The sequence below is a fragment of the Atta colombica genome, unplaced genomic scaffold (genome assembly GCF_001594045.1).
Source record: "Atta colombica isolate Treedump-2 unplaced genomic scaffold, Acol1.0 scaffold55, whole genome shotgun sequence".
In the NCBI taxonomy this organism is placed as follows: Eukaryota; Metazoa; Arthropoda; class Insecta; order Hymenoptera; family Formicidae; genus Atta; species Atta colombica.
Genome location: NW_017259545.1, coordinates 2,375,689 through 2,397,988, shown reverse-complemented (window position 1 = coordinate 2,397,988; position 22,300 = coordinate 2,375,689). Strand labels below are relative to the sequence as shown.

Genomic DNA, 22,300 nt, shown 5'->3' with positions numbered 1-22,300 from the left:
ATGACATTCTTAAAGTTGTTACTAAAAAGCAATTTAATATTTTTCGTTACGACAGCTATTGTTACCGACAAAAATTCGGAAGATAATCAGTTTGATTATCTATCACACAATATAATAGCATTGCATTATGAGATCAAACTAACACTTCCTATGATTGTCGAAAATTATACTTTCCATGGCGAATCCAACATTAACATTATTGTACGTCATCCTACGCAGGAAATAAATTTGCATTCAATATTTGTAGACCTAAATAAACAGGCTACATTAATTCACGAAATATCAAAAAGAATTTATAAATCATCAACTTATTCTTGTCATTATGAATTTTTTATTTGTACCTTTTATTTTAATGATTTGATAACGATTGGGACTTATATGTTCAAATTGAAATACAATGGTACTATAAGTGATCGCGAAAATGCTGATGGCTTTATCATAACTTCATATAAAGATGGTGAACGGAATTTTAAGTGAGTACACATTAAAATATTAAGAATATATGTTATGCTGTGTATATAAACACCGTTCAATGCAATTATATCATTTAACGAGATCTATATTAGCTTTGCAAGTGTTTTTGAAAAATTAATATAACTAACTTGTAACATTCCGATTTCCGTTATATGTTTAATAATTCGAAATTACTTTTGTGCACAGAATAATCTAATAGAGGTCACAAAGGTGTTTGTATTTTATTTTATTTTATAACAATTAGTATATAATTATACATAGTACTAAAATCTAGTTTGACCTATAGTTGTTTTAATGTTATTACTTTATCTAAATATTTGTATGCCAAATTTATTAATAAAATATATTGTTAAAATGATAGGTGGATTTACTCAGCAGGTAACTTTCAGAGTATTGTCGGAGTGCAATATGTATTTCCAGTTATAAATGATTTAATGTTTAAGGCCACATTTAACATCACCGTTGATTATCCTAAAACTTATACTGCTTTATCAAATATGCCAGTAACAAACAGAAAGAATATTAAAGCTCATACGATGAGGGCAAATTTTCAAACTACTCCTGCAATGCACCCCTATCTTATCGCAATTATAGTGGCCGATTTGGACACGCTTTATACTAAGAAAACATACGTTCCGCTGTGGTACAAAGATTTAAAAAGAGCAAGACAGCTGTATTTTGCTTTGGACGTTGCTGAAACTACTACTATATATTTGAAAGATAAATATTTTCAGAATGATACGTTGAATGATATACCACAAACGAATTATGTAGCAATTCCGTACTATCGAGATGACGGCTTGTCAAATTGGGGAATCGTTTTTTATAGGTAATATGTTGTATATATATATATATTTTATATACAAGAATAAATTGTACTTTTTTATAAGATGCCGGAGGATTATCCTTGCTGATTATCTCCGTGTCATGATCCATTGCTAATGCCAACATTTCGTGAACCTTGCTGTTCACTTCATCAGGATGAGGAGCGCACTGATATATCACTTTATCAATATATCTATAATACAGATCTATAATACAGATCATGGCACTGTAATAATCCGTAAATTCTTTGGTATCTTTGAGATAAATACTCGCGAAAATCTTAAAAAACATTATTATACTTTTTTATAATTTTTTTTCGAAAAAAAAATTTAAGAATATACTAAAGAAGAGGTTTTGATAAATTAATTAGACAATTAATGTAAACAAAGTATTTACTTTATTAATTGTTTTTTAGTCAAAAAGCTATTAGCTATATTAATGAATGGAATTCTATTCAGCGCAAGACAGAAGTTGCAGCCTTAGTAGCACGTAAAGTAGCAAATCAATTTCTTAATAAAATTACCTTATCTTATTGGTCTGACATATGGATAAATGAGGGCATTGCAACATTTTTGGGAACGCATGTCGTCGACAAGGTTGTTTTCTTCATATGTATTGTATTATTCACGCTATTAAACATTGGCTTTGTTTATGCAGTTAAAAGAAAAATGCTTGTTGATATTATAATATGGAAAGTTTTTCAATTTTTATAAGCTTATTCATTAAAAATAGAACACATTGTGCAACTGTTCTTATAAAATTTAAATTATGAGTAAGCAATCAGCCAACACGCATAAAATCGACATTTTAACAAATGAATAATATAATAAAAGCTTCCAAGAAATTTTTCCAATATTCGTTTTAATAAATTGCTAATTCGAAAATCCAATTATTTTCAATCAAACATTCATTTAATTACATTAAAATGTTTGTCTCTAGATTTTCACAGATCTTCGAATGATGGATTTATTCGTAGTTCGGACTCGATGTGAATCTCTTCATTTGGAATCTGTCACTAATGTGCCACCTGTTGTATTTCAAATTAAAAAATCTTATGACATCAAATTATTTTCTCTTTTCCGTTACAATAAAGGTAAAAATAAGTAATTAAACAATTTACGACCTGATCATCAATGTCACAAATAAGAATAATTATCTACAATAGAATTATTCATTATATTTATCTACAATTCATTTTAATTATGCTAAAAGAAAAAATATATAATATATATAAGTTAATTTAATAATATAAGTTAATTTTTTCAAATTAAATTATGCATATTCGAAGTATATATGTGTATGTATATATATATACATATATATATAGACAATAAGACAAATTTATTGTAAACATTTAAAGAATTAATCGTATATCATTGTAGCGTTCGTTTTATTACGTATGTTATATCATATAATTTCCGACGAAATATTTCGAAAGAGTATCTGCAATTTTTTAAACAATCAGTAAGTATTATCTAAAAATGTATAGGATAAGTATAAAGTATAAGTTCTTTCAATGAAATCTATTGTTTACTATTAACAATATCAAAATTTTTAAATTCAATTCAGGGTAGATCATATCGGCAATATCGAAGAATTGCATTCCAGTAATATTGCAACGATATTGGAAACGTTGTACCAATGTTGCTGCAACTTACTATGCTGTATGGGCAATGTGTTTGTTGAATCAACATCTGCCGATAATTTATGGGCTGTTATGCAAACTGCTCTGAATGAATCTAATCATACAAATAAATTTAAAAAAATAGACATAAAAAAAATAATGGACTTTTGGGTAACACAAAATCAATATCCTATATTAAAAGTGACACGAAATTATCGTGATGGTCGCACAGTAATATGGGCAGAAATGCGCAATATGTCTAAACGGAATGAATGGTGGATACCTGTGACCTACACTACGGAAACGAATCTTAATTTTAACATTACACCTTTCTTCCAAGAATGGATAACCTCTGAACAGTTTTTTATACACTTACCATCAATTAATGTGAATGATTGGATTATAGTCAACTTACAACAACTTGGTGAATATTCAATGAATTTATTTCGCTTTTATTTCTGTATCACATTTAAGTTGAACATTCCTAATTTCATTTGTATCTTTTATTTCTTAATGCTCAAAATATATAATATGTCTCATTATATTATATGTATAATATATAAAATTGATATATGATTAATTGTTGCAAGCAAAGTGAAATACATTAAATTTTATATACAATTTAATCATTATTCAGTTCTATTTAAATTTGCAGAGTTAATTTTTACGTTTAATTTTTAAAAACTGTACTCATTAAAATATTACATGAAATTACATGTTCTATAATATTAATTTACTTTGAAATTTTTGAATTATATGTGCAATTTTTGGTATTATTTTGGTTAAAGAAAGAAATACATAATTTTCAGACATATTTTTTGATAAATTAAAAGAATTTAATAATCAATTAAAATTTTTTATTTATTTATTTATAGGATATTATCGTGTCATGTACGATAAGGAAAATTGGCTAAGACTTGCAAGCTATCTAAATTCGAATAAATATAATAAGATACATGTTGTAAATCGTGCGCAAATCATCGACGACGCATATTATTTTTTGATAATGAAACAACTCGATTTTGATATGTTTAAAGAACTTACAATGTACCTATCGCAAGAAACAGATTATATAGCATGGTATCCTATGTTTAACATTTTTAGAAACATATTAAATCACTCAAATATATTTTCACATCCGGAAGCTGCATCTATCAAGGTAACAGATTTTTGTGATGAAGAAGTATCACATATTATATTTAACATACATAATATTGAAAAATAATAGTTTTTAAACATTTTTATTAATTTTTTAAATGCTGTGTATACATACATACATACATACATATATATATATATATATATATATATATATATACATACATACACATACATATATATAGCGCAATCAGATTCGTAAATCTTGGAACAACATTATATTCATTTATAAAATAAAATATTTAATAAACGATATTCACACATAAGCTTAAAAGACGCTTCTACATGTATATAAACAACAAAAATTGATACATTAAATTCATTATTATTTAAATATTTTTAGGAACACATGCGAAATATCATGTACAATCTTCTTAAAAAGATTGGATACGTCAATCGAGTTGACGATAACATTCATATGATATCTTTGAGAGACGAAGCTGCGGAATGGGCATGTTTCTTTGGTGATGAAACTTGTAGAAAAACAGCTTACAAAGAATTACAAAACTATATGACTCTCATGACTAAACACAGGTTACTAAACATAATTTATTGTTTAAACATGATTCTGATTGTTACATTTTATGACGCTGTATTTGTTATTCAATCAAGACAATAATTTTAATAGAATAGAATTTTTATAACAGATTTTTATTTTTTTTTTTATATTGTAGAGTTTTATTGAAAAAGTGGATAGCCTGTGGAGGTTTAATGACAACAAACATTACTAATACTTGGTATAATATGTATAATAATTTGTACAGTAAACTGTCTGATAATGTAATGTTAGAATATTTGCCTTGCGTTAAGCAACCAGCTGTAATTAAGGATTATTTGAAAATAATAAGATCGAAGAGCGAAATATCAGACAATAATTACAATAATATTTTTTTTTCTGTTATTGCATATCATGCAAACAATGATGATATGCTTTCTACCATACTTACAAATTTTGAAGCAGTAAAACCCAGGTAATGATATTTTTTTTATCAATATATACTACAGTATATATTATAAAAATCCATGTTGTACAATTAGTTATAAATTTTTTTCTTATAGAAAACTCAACTTTTTGGATATAATAAGGCGTATTATTAAACATATATACACTGAAAAACAATTTACAATGGTAAAATATTTTAAATATAAGTACTGCGTTCATTTTTTAGTTTTTTATTGTTAAGTTTATCTTTATCCCTACATATATGTCTTGTCTTATCTTATATTAATTAATAATATATTAAAAATGTATATATTAATATATTAAATTTAAATCATTATTTTGTTTTATCATATAAAATGCAAATTATTAGTTAAATAAAATTGTTAGTTAATATTAATATAATTTGATTTAGATAAACGATTACGTGAAAAATAAACAAAGACATCTAATTTCGAATGTAAAATACGAGATAGATGATCACTTGTCTGAAACGAAAAATATATTAGATTGTTTTCTTGAGAATTCAAGAAAATCAAAATCACTTGAATTTTCGATGAATTTTGATTATATTGATATCATCGAGTTGAATGAATTAATATGTACTAAGTAAGTAAATTATAGCAATTATTAGATAAGTTTTATCGCGTATTTCGAAATTCTAAAGAAAAAAAAATTCGCGTATCAAAATTATACATAAATTAAAATTAATGTTAATTAAAAGTGACGTTAACTTTTTTTAGTACGATTTTTGCGTCATATTTCTGTATTAATTAATTTAGAATTTATATTTTCATAAATATTAAATTCTATATAATAAATACGTATCTATCGCTATATATAATTAAATGTATAAGAGATATTCTATGTTTATATCTCTTACATTCTTTCTTTTTCCATGAAGAAAATAATATTTTAAAAGACTAAATTATGTAATAATAATGAATTTCTGTTTTATTTTTCTATTTAATGATAATGAATTTCTGTTTTATATTTTCTGTTTTAGATAAGCTTTGTAGAAGGTGTTTCTCTTTTAAAAATTTTCTATATATACTGATGAAAGTTCAAATATGATTGTTAAAAATCGAGAAATATTAGTTATTTTCAGAGTTTTTTATGAGAGTTTTCATATTAAATGTATAATTATTTGTATATGTTTACATGTATAGACATATATAGATATGTATAGTGTATATGTGTAAATGTGTATATGTGTATATGTGTAAATAAAGTTTTATATGTTACTTATTTTCAATTATATTTTGTTTATTAATATAATAATTATTTTCACGGTCAGTTTTTAATAATATCTGATTTCACGATCAGTCTTTAATAATATCTGATTTAATAATCTGATTTAATAATGTTCTTGGCTTATAATATAATTAGTACATGAGTTTTGAAATTATATAAAAAATAAAAACAATTGTAACTAAGTTTTTTCATTCATGACTTCCAACATCTATGATCTAAATCAGGCCTGTCCAATTTGAACTCCGGAGCCAAAATGCAAAGCCACCGACGTAAAGAAATTCAATGTGAATAAGATCTCGGAGACTGTAAAGACTGTTGATAAGTGTCATTTAGGTGTGTATCGACACTTTACAGTCTCCGAAATTTTATTCAGATTTTTTGTATCAACAGTTTTGTGTTTTGGCTCCGGAGCTCAAATTGCACAGATCTGATCTAAATGATAATTGGATACAGTCAACGCGACACTACAAACGTTTTCAAGCGTTTTTTAATTGGTCAATTTGTAAAATTCTATTTTCTAATTAGTCCGTCAAAGCATTTCTAGTGAGACTTTGACTATGCCAATGTCATCGATATTCCACGCTCTACTGCAAACTTGAGAAACCTTAGGCTATTGCTATGTATTTATATATAAAATTCCATAAATAATAATTAATAATAATGATGATAAATTCACATTTACAAAAAATTGTATCTATATTATTTATATTTACGACAAAAAATAAATAATTTATCATTCATCTACCACTGTGCACATCAAGAGAGACATGATTGTATCAAAGGATCATGTATTTATATAATGAGAGCTATTTAACTGTAAAATCCTTAGATTAATCAAAATTCAATAAATTGATAAACCAAGTTCTTATTTTTATTTAATGTAATTAATGACTTAGGTTTCCACAATTTCTTTATTTAACAAACATGTTGTCGAATTACTTTCAAAAAGAAAAGCGAAAAGAAAAAAAAGCTTAATACATTTATCATATATTTTAATCTATATAATGTACGCGCATACATATATTGGATTGTTCGGAAAGTTCGTGCCGATTTTGAAGGAAAATTGAAACGCAGATTTTAATTTTTAATTTCATTTATTAAATTTAAATCTTTTAAACTTTTCGGACAACCCAATATGTATAAATAAAACACGAAAATAATTACAACTGTTAAATTACAATACATATATACATATATACATATATATATTCTACGAGAAAATTATTTATTATAAGGAATAAAAATGCTGAATGTGGAACACAGAACTTTTTAATCGAATTTTTTTTTAAAATCTTATCAATTAGAGACACAAAAACAACATTGATTTGACTATACCAGTAATCTGTTACACGATACATACAGTTAGTTATTATATTATTGAAGATACATATAACCTTACAGATTATTTTCACGATATCATATATTTATTACGAGTTATTGATGTTACCGTCAGTATTCAGTAAACACTCAACAAATAAACTGATTAAAGGAAACATATGTCTCTTATTAATAACGGTCAGCTATTAACGATAAATTTCTACCAAAAACAGTTAAGCATGCAATTTTAAAATAAAAGGTAACGGATAAGAAACATCTTTAGTCCTCTTTTTAGTTCTTCTTTTTAAAGATAAATATATAAACTAAATATATATATATATAACTAAATATATTTTAAATAATGCAAAAGTACAAATGCAGCACTATTTCTTTCAATTTTTCACTTTTTAATTCTGAAAGAATAAATATATTTTGAAAAGAAATTATTTTTTTAAATAGACTTTAAATAGACTAGAAATTCATTTGCTTTTAAAAAATATAAATTTAAATAAAGATGAACAGGCCAACACAAACTAATAAAAGCTTTTTTTATTTTCGCGCATTTGTAATTTGGTTGAAAGAAACTTAATACAGCTTTTAATTAATATTCTCCTTCCATTAATATTATGTTGACGCGCGGATATCTGCATTTATAAATTATATTATTTATTCTTAATTAGATTTTAGGCGTATATTTATTTATGTGTCATAGTTGTGTCATAAATTCTATAAATGTGTATTGTATCATTTAGAAATAATTTTACAACAAAAGAATCATTGAACACCAAACAAAAAGTTAATAACAATTTGAAATAATTGTATTTAATCTATATTATTATTGATATATATGAAGTTAGAAAAAGGAAAGAAATATTTAATACCGCTTATATCATGCTCTATATAATTTTTCGAAATACATACTGTACTTATGCATTCAATTCATAATCTTTAATCGAACCAGTTAATTTCTAATACTTTATACGTGAAATTTATTTGTTTCAAACAAATCAACAAAAAATAAACACTAATTTACAAAAGGAAATATATATATCAAATATGAATTTTTTTTAAGTCTTTAATACACAATATAATAGTTACAGGTTACAAGACATAAAAGTATGTATATATAGTAAATGAAATAATATTGTAATAACTTTAAAAGAATGGATTCGAATATTTATTGTTTAATAGAGAATATTATATAATACAATAAATTATTACTGAAATATCATATATTATAATAAAATGTTACGATAATTTCTTTTAATTGTAAAAATTCAAAATATTTTATTACATTTGTATTAAAAATAAAAATGCTTTATTGATAGATATCATTTATCAAAAATGTTTTTAATAAGATGATATAGCAAAATTATATAATTTAAACTAGAAATGTATCCAATTATTTAAAAATTATTCTAAGATTTATTAATTAAAATCAAATACAAATTAAAAAGACATAATTCAATAATGTAGAAGTAACTGAAAGAATATCGTAAAATTACAATTACATCATAATAGTCATTAAGTCTTGAAAAAATACGATGAAATTCCATCATATTACGTTAATACAATTTATATAAATATATATTAAACAAATTATTAAAGTTTTTTCATACAGATCTTTTTTAACGAAATTACATTGATTTTGTATCTTTTCTATTGTATTCAATGTAACTTTACAATAGCGGAGACTCCATTCAGCTCTTCTTACTTTCCTTCCTCCTAATAAAAAATGTTGTTACAGATACTGGAAATGAGAATGATGGAATTAAAAATATTGTTAGGCATTAACCTAATATTCATCTCAGTAACGTTTACTAACAATACCGAATTGGACAAACCTTTTAATCATCAATTTAAAACAATAAAACCAATAGCCTATAACGTCACCTTAATAATATTTAGAAACGAAAATGACTACAAAAATGAATATATGTTTGAAACGGTGTTTTATAGTAGTAATTTTTATGAATTTTTTGAAAAAATTATTTATAAACAATTAAAAAAAGGCAATTTTATTTTCTATGGTGAATCTACTATACTTTTTGAAGATATTTATGGAAAACGTATATTACGTCTACATGCAAAAAATATGGCAATAAATACATTGGCGACAAAAATTCGTTATTTTGCCAATGATACGTACCATGAGATTGTTCCTATAATGCACAAAATACACAAAAAAAGCGAAACTATCGAAATTATTTTTGATTATCCTTTCCTACGAGGCATCAATACTTATCGAGTAACTATGAAATTTCTCGGGAGTATAACTGATGATAAAGGAGGGATTATTAAGAGATCTTACATAAACGATAAAAACAAAAAGTCGTGAGTAGCATAAATCTAATAAATTTAAGTATATTTTCTATATAAAATTTATTTAAGAAACATTAATAGTGCTACTTTTAAATTTACAAAAGAAATATTTTATATTTACAGTTATTTTATATTTACAGTTAATTTGCATAATAATCTAAATTTATATCATTAACATTTTGTAAATACATAAATACTACTAACAAACATAAAAAAGCTGAGAATAACGGCGCAGAAATCTTATACAGCGTTAATTACTGCTGTTATCATTAGTTACCTTATATATTTGTTGACACAGTATAGTGTCTCTTAATAAATATAACAAACATATAAGACAACTGATGTAATTAACGCGTTATAATATATAAGATTTCTAGTAAAAAGTGTACTTTTTACTTTGACTTTTAGAATATAAAATAAATAAATTTTTAATAAAAATCTTATTACGCTTTAATTACAATGCCGTTACTCTATCTTGCGCCAAGTATATATTGTATTTTCTTGATACTCATATGCCGACGATGATTGAAAGTTAAAAAATTTATATTGTTAAAATATGTTACAGATGGTTATTCATAACTGATTTCCAAGGGGCTGGAGCCCGACAAATATTTCCGTGCTGGGATGAGCCGGATACTAGGACCAATTTTACTATTTCCATAAAGCATGATCAATATTATAGGGCTTTATCGAATACAAAAGTTACTAACATGTTCAGCGTTAAGCATGAAAAGAATTGGACACATTTCGAACCAACCGTTAAAATATCTCCTCACCATGTAATGATTTTATTGCACGATTTTAAACAAGTAGATAACTCAAACATGTGGTGTAGAGAACAAGTAAAACAAGACATGGAATTCTTACAGTCAATTGCTCAATTTGCCACACTTCATTTAAAATTAGAATTTGACGACATAATATATCCACAAACAGTGATCCATGTTGTAATTCCGGGTTTCTTAGACTCAGGCATGCAAAGTTGGGGAACTGTCCTTTATAGGTAATGCTTTCATATAAAGAAAAAAGATTTGAATCTTTTCATTTGAAGAAATGTACTTAATGTTATTGACATTAAGTGCATTTAACATTCAATTAAATTAGTTCTAAATAAAATATTTAATTAAATATTAAATAACGAAAAAAGATAACTTAATACAACATTTTAATGAATGTATAGAATAATATATATTTACAGCTCATATTACTTACATGTATATTGAAAAGAAATCATTTATATACTAAACAAAAATTAAATTCGATACATATAATAATAAGACTTTTAACTAAATTGTTTTATTATTTTTTAGAGAGACTAATATCCTCTACGATGAAAAATTAGATTTTATTGCTTGGAAATTTGAAGTAGCATTTATGATAGCACGTAAAATTGCACATCAATACATTGGCAATCTCATAGCCCAACCTTCATGGTTTCATCTTTGGTTAAACGAGGGTATTGCTACATTTTTGGCAATTAAGACAGTCAATCAGGTTGTCCTCTATAAATAAACTTTCTATGTCATTACATAATTAAAAAAATTAATTAATAATATAATCTAAAACATAAAAATATATTGAAATAAAACGTATTCTTAAATTGAAGTAATTTATAACTGGGATATAAAAATTTGTGACAAATAATTTGAATGCATGGATAATTTTTATTATAAATTTGGAATTTATTTTTGAAATTGTTAATAAATTTTTAAATTAGTAGTAAGAATAGTTTTTTAAGAAATAAAACATTTTTATTTAATAATTGTGAATAATGTTGTAAGTTGCGGTTGAACAACAATTTAATTACATTCAATTTTTGTCACTTCTAGCACTTCTCACCAGATTATTTCCAATTGATGGATTTACTTGATGTAAAATTTCAGCATGAGTCTCTCAATTTGAATGATTATTATAATATGTCTCTTATATACGAAATTGATACACCATCTGACATTAATTCAATTTTTTCTTTTACTCATTATATTAAAGGTAAGAAAATCAAGATGTAGTTAAATAATTGTTGATATGAAAAATTTTAATATAAAAATAAAAAATATATGCAAAATAAATTATAATTACATTTATTAATAATTTATTTATAATTAAGACGTTCTTAAACTTATTGTACAATTGAGAAAGGGATAATTCTATGTGAAAAGAATAAATCAAAAATAAGAATAAGATTTTTTCATATGGAAGCTTTGTTTTCGAGCGAATCGATTATCGAGAGTATATGTACTTTTAATTATGTTTTAACTTGATAGATCCACACTGTGAATCCTTATTTTTCCTCATGTTTGTTTTTATTATTGTACTGGGTCAAAAGTACAAAATAAAAACAAGATATTTACGCACATGAATCTTATTACTTTATAAATTGTTGCAAATATTGTCTGTTTTGTCGAATATATAATTCTATCCTTTGAAGTAAAACCTTTTACAAAAGTCATCTAAGATATTCTAATGCTTTAATTTCTAATTTATCAATTAAATTTATATTCCGCGACTATTTAAAATCACTTTTTTCAAAAACAAGACTTTGCGTGAAAAAATTTTATTCTAGATTTTCGATATATGTTTTCATGCGAATTCCTTTTTTGATTATATTACAAGATTACGAACATATGTTAATTTGTTATGTTATGAGACACTTTTAAGTAAGATAAAAAATACATATGTATACTAAGAATTTTATACTTTTCTACCAAATTTATTATATTTTAAAATTTAAAACCGTATTTAAACTATTTTAAACATACTTCAACTCTTTTTATAATAGAGATTATAATTGTTGTAGCACCTGTCTTTGTACGCTCATTGGATAAAATGCTACCTGAAGATATATTTCGTATAAGTATCGCCGATTATATATCAAATTAGTAAGTAATAACTGTAATATAATTATTTATTATAATCAGATATAATTATTTATTATAATCAGATATATAATCATGTAATAAATGGATATTATAATTAAAAATTGCATAGAAATAAAATATATGAATAAATTGAGTAGCCATTTTTTATATATATTTATAATGCAATCTGCCTTTAATGTTAAACTTTTTATATTTAGCTCGTTTGAATCTGTCAATACTTGGACCACTCCTCTCGAAAAGTTTTTTGCTATCATAAAAACAAATCTAATGAGGGAACACTTTAATTATACAGAACACTTTAATTATACAGAACATATTGACGTAATAAAGATATTTACTCAGTGGGCAAAACAAGAACGCTATCCCGTGTTGGAGGTGCAGCGAACACCTTTCCTAAACGAGATTAAAGTATATGTAGTTAAAGGCCCCGAAAATTTGTTGATTCCTGTAACTTATATTACACAGAGAAATCCTTATGTTTTACACAATGCATGGCTAGAAAAACCAAATTTTTTATCTGTTTACGTTCATAGTAGCGACTGGATCATTATCAATATACAACAAACTGGTGAATATAAATTAATAAATATATTATGCTTTTATATCTATGATGTAAATAAAATTTTACATACAAATTGCATATTTAACAATGAAATGTGTGCATATACAGGATATTATCGTGTTAATTATGACTACGATATTTGGCAAAAACTTGGAGACTATCTAAATTCAACGGAATATTATAATATACAAGTTTTGAATCGTGCTCAAATCATAGATGATGCATATTATTTTTTATCAACAAACAAACTTGATTTCAATCTATTCAAAACACTCACGTATTATTTATCAAAAGAGACAAATTATATAGCGTGGTATCCTATGTTCAAAATTTTAGAACAGATATCGGGTTTTTTCCCATTTCCACAAAGTTCCGAAGTTAAGGTAAATAGTAATGAAAATTTCGTCAACAATTAATAATTATTAATATAATTATAAAGGAATTAAAACATGAAGGTATTTCTTAAACGCATATATATATATATATAATGTTATGTCACTTGTTACTGTAAAAACAAATCAATATAAAATTTATGTTATTTATCAATATTTAGGAACACTTTCGAAATATCTTAGATAATGTTTTGAAGAACATTGGATATTTAGACAATATAGAGGAGAATGAATTTACTAAAAGTTTAAGATTAGAAGCCGCAAGATGGGCATGCATTCTGAAGTCTGAAGACTGTACTATTAGTGCCATTTCTCATTTAATACGATTTTACGAAAAGTCAGATCCGTATGAATAATATTTTTTTTAATTAGAATTTTTCTAATCAATTTCAATGTGGAACAAATTATCAAAATATAAAAAAAAGAAAGAAATTGAGCAAGGTTTGCGTCAATCATTAATAGGTTTAAGTCGATTTTAATTCAATTGATTCGATTACATATAAAGATTGAAACTAGAAGTGTAGTGTGCCAGTTGGAGTTTAGAATCTCAGAACTCTCTAATGTCACTAACAGAACTCTCTATTGCACTATTGATGGCTCAAAATAGAGCTGAAACGTTTGTAATGTAAAAGATGTAATTGATCGATATATATTTGTTACTTACACTCCAATAATTGCAGTGCGTGATTATTCGCTTAATTTGTTCTTTTTTACATATCAAGAATTTTTTAATTTATTATTGTTTATCAAAATATAAAATGACAAAAAAAAATTAATTGATGTAATAAATGTTTAATTTTATTTTATAGCAAGACCAATCCGATTGTAGCATTAGGAAATATGATTTATAATCATCTAAAGTCTGAAAAACAGATTAACACACATTCTAGAATTTTGCCGGGATGGAAGGAATGGATGTATCGTAACGGAATAATGTCAGCAAACAATATTATTTGGAACAAAGTATTAACTGCAGATGCATTAGACAACAAACGTTTAGAATATTTAGCATGTTCTGAAAATGATGCTATCATTATTAGCTATATCGATCGGTTGATATCGGGATATTTTACTAAACTAAAACATCGCATTACAGTTTTTCATTCTATTATTGCAAAACATGCGAAGAATGATTTAATACTCAATTACATATTAGACAATTTTGAAAAAATAGTTCTAATAATATCCAGGTAACAATATTTTTATAAATACACATTAATTAAAAGTTTATTATGTGTACTAATCAATTATATCTGGCTTTTATTTTTACAGCAAAATTGAAATGCTTATAGCGATAACAGACATTATCAATTATATATATTCTACAGAACAAATTGACAAGGTAAATTTTATAAATATACATATACCGTATCCTAATTTAAACGATTCAATCAATTTTCTTCGAAATTATTGCTGATACAAACAATTGCAGCCTTTCATAATTTACATATACATTTTTCTTTGCCTTCTCTTATATCCTCGATTATAACAGTTACGTCTCGCTTTCTGCCATCAGCTTAAATATATATAAAAACCAAACTATAATTTTTTGTTTATTTTTTATTGATAAACTCTAGCTAGTTCCTTTTTCCTTTTCATAATTATTGTTGCCAATCTTTTTCCTATTGTTTTTTTAATTCTTGAAATGAGATAAAAAATAATGTATTTAATGTGCTATGAAGCATAAAATGCCTTAAAAAGAATAAATCATATATTAATGAATATCGATATTTTCACTTTCAGGTGAAATATACACTGTTAGAAAAAGTACATTCTTCTTTTAATCTTTATTACATTAATAAAAAAATAGAGTTACGATTATTACAAATACAGAAACACATTGGCTACTTCGAGATATTTTTAAAGACAAAAAGTTAACAGTTATAAGTATAACTATATTTAACAATATTATATATATAATTATATATATATATATATTTATGTTATGTACATATACATATATTTTGTTATATAATTAAATAGATCGACATGAATTATTTTATATGAGCGATTTCGTTGGAAAATATATTTTTGGAATCAATTTATAAGCTAACAAAAAGACAAAATAAAAGATATTTCATATATGAAGTTAGCAGACACTTTGAGTATTTCTTTTGCAAACCAAATAAATAACTATTTAACAATATTACAAATATATATAAATAAATTGTTATCTCAATAAACATTTATATTTTATTATTAGTTTTATTTTAATTACCAATTAGTACATAATCCTTTTTAATATTTTAATCTTTAGTAGTACATATCATCGATCGTTAATACATATGATCGTTAATACATTTATTGATAAATGTATTAGAAATTTGAAGAAATAGTAGTAATTATGGTTCAACATTTAGTTTTATATTATGATCTAAAAGAATATAATGTGCAAAGCATTGTAAATTTGGGAAATAATGAACATAGTTTATAAAATTTTAATAAAGATTTAATTAACAATTGCTTTCATAATATAACTTTAACTTTTGCTCAATATGCCGCATGGATAAGAGCCACTTTATAATTATTGTAACAAAATTTTTCTTTTATTTACGAAATGTGTTTATATATAAGTATTAAATTATTGAATCAGATTAATACGCAACGTTTGCAATTCTCATTATTATATCATAATTGAAGATTTATGATAATTTGAATAAAAGATATATATATATATATATATAATAACTGAAGATCATAACTAGCTTCGCTCTATCTTATTTCTCTATCGAGAAATCTAATAAATTACAAATATAGGTACATTGTACGAATAAAATTTTTTAATTAGATGCATATTTCTGGAGAAAAATTATTATTTTGGATTTAGCAAATAATATTGATTTATTTGACTAAATCGGTAAACATTATACAATTATACGCAATTGTATTATTGTTATTATTACTGTTACACGATTTCAAAAAGAAATTTTCATAATATTTATTATGAACTATTAATATCGCTAATGTTCGATAAACTCTCGACGTGTAAGGTTGACTTCTCAAACATACTTCTGTTAATAATGATCAATTTTTAACCATAAATTTTCAGGAGAAATTATATCTTATTCGAAAATATAATTTCAATGTAAGGTAAGAGACAAAAATAAATCTATTGTTTGTTTAAAGATAAATATAATAGATTATACTCTAAATAATTCTAAATGCGAATATACTAATTGTTTTTAATGTGTTTTCGGAGTTCTTGGAAAATAAATGTGCTAAATTTTGTATATAAATTTCAATGATGAACTTCCCTCATTGGACAATGTTTGTATTCTTCTTTCTTCTGACAACAAAACATTAATTATTGTTAGATATCTGAAACGATGGTTATCATGGAATTGATAAAATTGTTATTAAGTGTTAGTCTCATTGTTGCAAGGACTATTACAAATAATATTCTACCAGATGAACCAATTCCTATAATTGAAGAGACATTATTGAAACTAATACACTATCATATCAATTTAACGATATATACGAACGAAAATTATATAAATACAGATTTTTATACAGGAGAAGTAAAAACATATATTGATAATGAACGAGCAAAAAGCAATTTTATTTTTTATGGTGAATCCATTATGCATTTTTATCTTACAAATGGAGTAAATTTTATAGAACTGAATACAAAAGGCCTAAAAGCATATTATACGGGAAGAATTTTTTTTGATTATGAAAGTTTACATTTGAATCAGGAAAAGATACATGGTTTATTTAATAATAAATCAGCTTTCATTATTGTTGATCATACTTTTACACGAGGGTGTCAATATTATTCTTATCATTTATTCATGAAATTTGTTGGTACAATAACTGATAACACAGGAGGCTTCTTCAAAATACCCTATGAGAATGATATAGGAGAAAAAAAGTGAGTAGTATAAATTTAAAAGAATTAATAACATTTGCTAAATAAAATGTTAATTGTTATTTGCATAAAATATACATGTACTATTTTGCATATATATATATATATAATAGCAACATAAATATAATAAATGTGTCATAACATAAATATATAATATAAAATATTATTATCTGTTATATTAAAAACCAGAAAAGATGTAATAATTTATATAATGAAAAATGTGCTACATACATATCACTCTCCAATTGCCTTTTAGCCATGTTTCAACATTTTCCTTCAATACTTATATGCCGGAAATAATTGAAAACATAAGATGTGATGTAAAAATACTTAAAATGTGACAGGTGGATAATCGTAGCAGCAGATTTCCAAGGGATTGGAGCGCAACGAATATTTCCATCCTTGGACAAATCAGCTCTCAGAGCTAATTTTACCATTTCCATAACACATCAACCAAATTATATAGCTTTATCGAATGCGAAAATTAACGTTACACGTACAGAAACTCTTGGAAACAACATCGCGGTTACAACATACTTCGAAACAACTGATAAAATATCTCCTTATCAAGTAGCGATTGTACTGTCCGAACTTTCAAATTGTTTTGATTCTATGTTGCGCTGGCGGTGCAGACGATATGTGCAGCTCAAAGACATAAAATATGCACAGGACCTAGTTGAAAACTTCAAACCATATTTAAAAACTGTATTTAAGAACTCAAAGCTTCCACGTCAAATAGGTTATGTTGTAATCCCTGGTTTCAAAGACGAAGGCTTGGAAAGTTGGGGACTCGTTCTATATAGGTATTATTTATATATACTAAAAAGTAAAATTTTCATTTTAGAAAAATTTTATTTTATTAAATTTCATAGAATTGCAAAATTTAAAGAAATGCTCATGTTATTGTACTTTAGATCAATTCAATTACATAAAAATAAAAAAATATGATTTCTTAAATACTTGTATTAACGCATACATAAAACAATGCATATTTACATCATCTACACATACAAAAAAAATATGATTTTTTTAACATCAGATCAAAATAATTTCATTACTTATAACAAAAGAAGATCTTTGACTACTTTATTATTTTAGGGAATTACTTGTTCTTTATGATGAAAAATTAGATACTGTTGCGCGGAAATTTGAACTGGCACGTATAGTAGCACATAAAATGGTGTATCAATTCTTTGGCAATTTGATCAGCCAATCTAAGTGGTCTTACTTGTGGTTAAACGAGGGTATTGCTACGTTTTATGCAATGAAGCTTCTCAACAAGGTTATTTTTTTATAAATATTTTTTTACTAGCAAAAAAAAACGCTAACTGATAGATTATAGAAAACTCGTATACATTATTCTTATTTTTTAAGACTACTAAATATTGATTTTTAATTTTTTTTAAATTTCAATGGGATCTGAAATATAAATTGAGTTAGAAAATACTCATATACCCTAAAATTGAAATTACACACACATAAAACCGGAGAGAGGGAGGGAGGGAGGGAGGGGGAGGAGGGAGAGAGAGAGAGAGAGAGAGAGAGAGAGAGAGAGAGAGAGAGAGAGAGAGTATGAGTTATTATCAAATAATTCAATCAATTTTCATTAAATTGTAAGTCGTTTTAGGAAATGTTATTATATTTTTTATTATAATAAAAAATAGTAAAAAAATTATTTTTCTGTAAACAATACATAATGTTATATGATCCAATTAAATAGTTACTTAAACGTATTCAAATTTTTATTATTGTAGTATATAAACCCTCAATTGATGGATTTACTCGCAGTACAGTTTCAACATGAGTCTCTTCGTTTGAATGATCATTACGACATGCCTCTTGTATCAAAAATTGACACGTCTTCTGATAATACGACATTTTTCCCTTTAACCCATTACGTTAAAGGTAAGAGCAAATGTAAATAGAGTTTTGTTGGTAAGTTGACTTCGACATTGAATTTAATAAATCTAATATATTATTTTAATACTTTATTGTTTTTTAATATCCTATTATAATTTATATTGTTTCTTTAATGTTTCTTAATATCTTACAAATTTATATAAATTTAATAAAATTTATTACGATATTAAAATATTTACTAAAAATTAATAAAGTTTTCAATCGGGTAAATAAGACCGTTTCTAAATTATCATTTCTAAATTAATAACGGAATGTTTATGAATTTTATTCTAAATATGGGACTTAAAATACAAGAAACATTTTAGTGTTAAAAAATTATCCATCGATAATTTCCAAACATAAATAAGAAAAATAATGCGGAAAATTAATCGTGTACAAGGTGAATCAAAATCATTGAACCAGCTTTTTACCCTATGAGAAAATAATTGACTGCACACGTAATAATAAAATTCAATTAGGTATAAAATTATCGATAATTTTCTCATAGGATAAAAAGTTAGTTCAACGACTCTGATTCACCCTGTATAGCAAGTTTTTTATATTAGTTTTGTCATAACACACATTTTTGTAGTGAAACAAAATACATGTACATTATTAAATTTTAAAACATTTTTTTTGCAAATAAACGACATTTTTCAAATTTGTAAAAACTGTAATTAAATTATATTAAATACTGTTTCAAATTATATTAATATTAATTCTTATAGCACCTAATTTTGTACGCACATTATTACAAACAATATCCTTATCTGTATTTCAAGCAAGTCTCAATACATATTTATCCATATAGTAAGTAATAAGATAAACATAATACAATATTTTCACATTGTGTACATAATCAAACGTATTAATCAGTATTGTTAATAGTTGAAAGTCGTATAAAGTTATATATGTATAATATATGTACAAAAATTGTACTTGAATAGCGATTATATTTTTCAATCTCTGGTGAAAATAAAAATCGAAACATAAATCGAATGCAAGAGAAGAGTAACCGACGCGTAAGTGAAACTTCTGGAGGAGAAAATTGATAATGAAACTTAAAAGAAGCATTTACACTTCTTTTTACATTTTATTACTAATTTTTACCTCTTAGAAACTTTGTTTACGCTATTTGTTACTCTATCAGTACGTTCGACTTACGCTCCGATTTTTATTTTCACAAAGGATGCAATTTGTTATAACTTTTAAAGTTAAACTGTATAAAATTTAGTCAGCTTAGATCCGACAATACTTGGAATAACACTATCGATAGTTTCTTCAATATTCTTAAAAAAGCCACAAATGAATCAAATGACGACCTAAACTTGGCAGTTAGGTTGTATCATTGGACGATGCAAGAACGTTATCCTATACTACAGATGACACGAGATAAGGTTTTTCGAAACAAGATTATCATAACATTACAGAAAGACTATTATAATAATTCATATCCGACAAACATGTGGATACATGTGACTTATGTTACGAAAAACTCTTCCAATTATACAAGGAAAGAATGGTTGAGTCCAAACATGTCACATTTAGAATTGACTGTTAAAGAAGATGATTGGATCGTTATTAATGTACAACAAGCTGGTGAATATTAACATATAAAATAGTATCTCTATCTGCCATATTTCATAAATTTTGCATATTATTCAACATATTTAATCATGAAGTTTGTTTTATTATACGACAGGATATTATCGTATTAATTACGACAACGATAATTGGGAAAAACTTGCAAGATATTTAAATTCAACGGAATATATGAATGTACATGTACTCAATCGTGCTCAAATCATCGATGACGCGTATTTCTTTCTATTAAGGAACAAACTGGAGTACAGTTTTTTCGAACAACTCACTTACTATCTGTCTAATGAGACAAATTATGTAGCATGGTATCCTATGTTTAAAATTCTAGAAAATATATCGGGTTTTTTCCCATTTTCAAAAAGTACCAAAATCAAGGTAAATAACAATAAATAACAATAAATTACCAATAAATCTTTACAATAATTTTAATTATCCAATTGATAAATTATATTATAATTTATCAATTGGATAATTAAAATTATAATTGTATAAAATATCAGAATTATATTTAAAAAATTAAAGTTTTATAAAAATAAAATAAGTGAATAAGTCATTTTCTTATGATACAATATTTGAATTAAATTTACAATATTTAAAAGCAAGAAAATATTATATTATTTATAGTCGTAACGATATTTCGATTATTTTGAATTCTACAAAATTATTTTAAAACAACAACTATATGTAATATATTTATTATTATAAATATTAATTTAATAATCTGTTCCTAGACAATATCCTGTCCAAAATTGGATCGTAAGACATTTCAAAGATATCATGTAGATGTTTTTTTTAGATTTTATGTTAAAATGTAATAAAACTACTGGAGTTCTGATTTTAGTTATGCGGAGTTATATTTGAGTTACAGAAGTGACAATGCTGGTAGCTGACAGAATGTGTCATCTGATTTTAAATTCAGAGACCAATTTTTCACAATTAAATTAACTAAACTAAATACTCGTAAAAATGTTCTAAAAATAAAAACAATTTCATATAAAAATTATTTTATCTCACGAAATGTACGAAATTAATTAAAAATGCTTAATTTCTCTAAAATATTTTTATAAGTTTAAAATGTTTAAACACTCATATTTTATGTTTTAAGAAATAGGCCAAAAAATTAAAAAAATATATCTTATTATAGTTATTGAAAGATAAAGAATAAAAATATAAAGAGTCCT

The 22,300-nt window shown here is 24.7% G+C and overlaps 1 protein-coding gene across 1 annotated transcript in view; it reads left to right on the top strand.

The window, feature by feature from the left end:
• LOC108691940 overlaps positions 1–22,300 on the top strand; it is a 23,102-nt gene continuing 802 nt past the window's right edge. Inside the window, 14 exon segments of the mRNA XM_018199907.1 lie at positions 1–473; positions 836–1,303; positions 1,715–1,895; positions 2,239–2,392; positions 2,649–2,763; positions 2,869–3,347; positions 3,799–4,082; positions 4,425–4,615; positions 10,480–10,917; positions 11,225–11,408; positions 11,744–11,903; positions 12,712–12,793; positions 12,991–13,361; positions 13,464–13,738. Coding sequence (XP_018055396.1) covers positions 1–473; positions 836–1,303; positions 1,715–1,895; positions 2,239–2,392; positions 2,649–2,763; positions 2,869–3,347; positions 3,799–4,082; positions 4,425–4,615; positions 10,480–10,917; positions 11,225–11,408; positions 11,744–11,903; positions 12,712–12,793; positions 12,991–13,361; positions 13,464–13,738 — 3,855 coding nt within the window.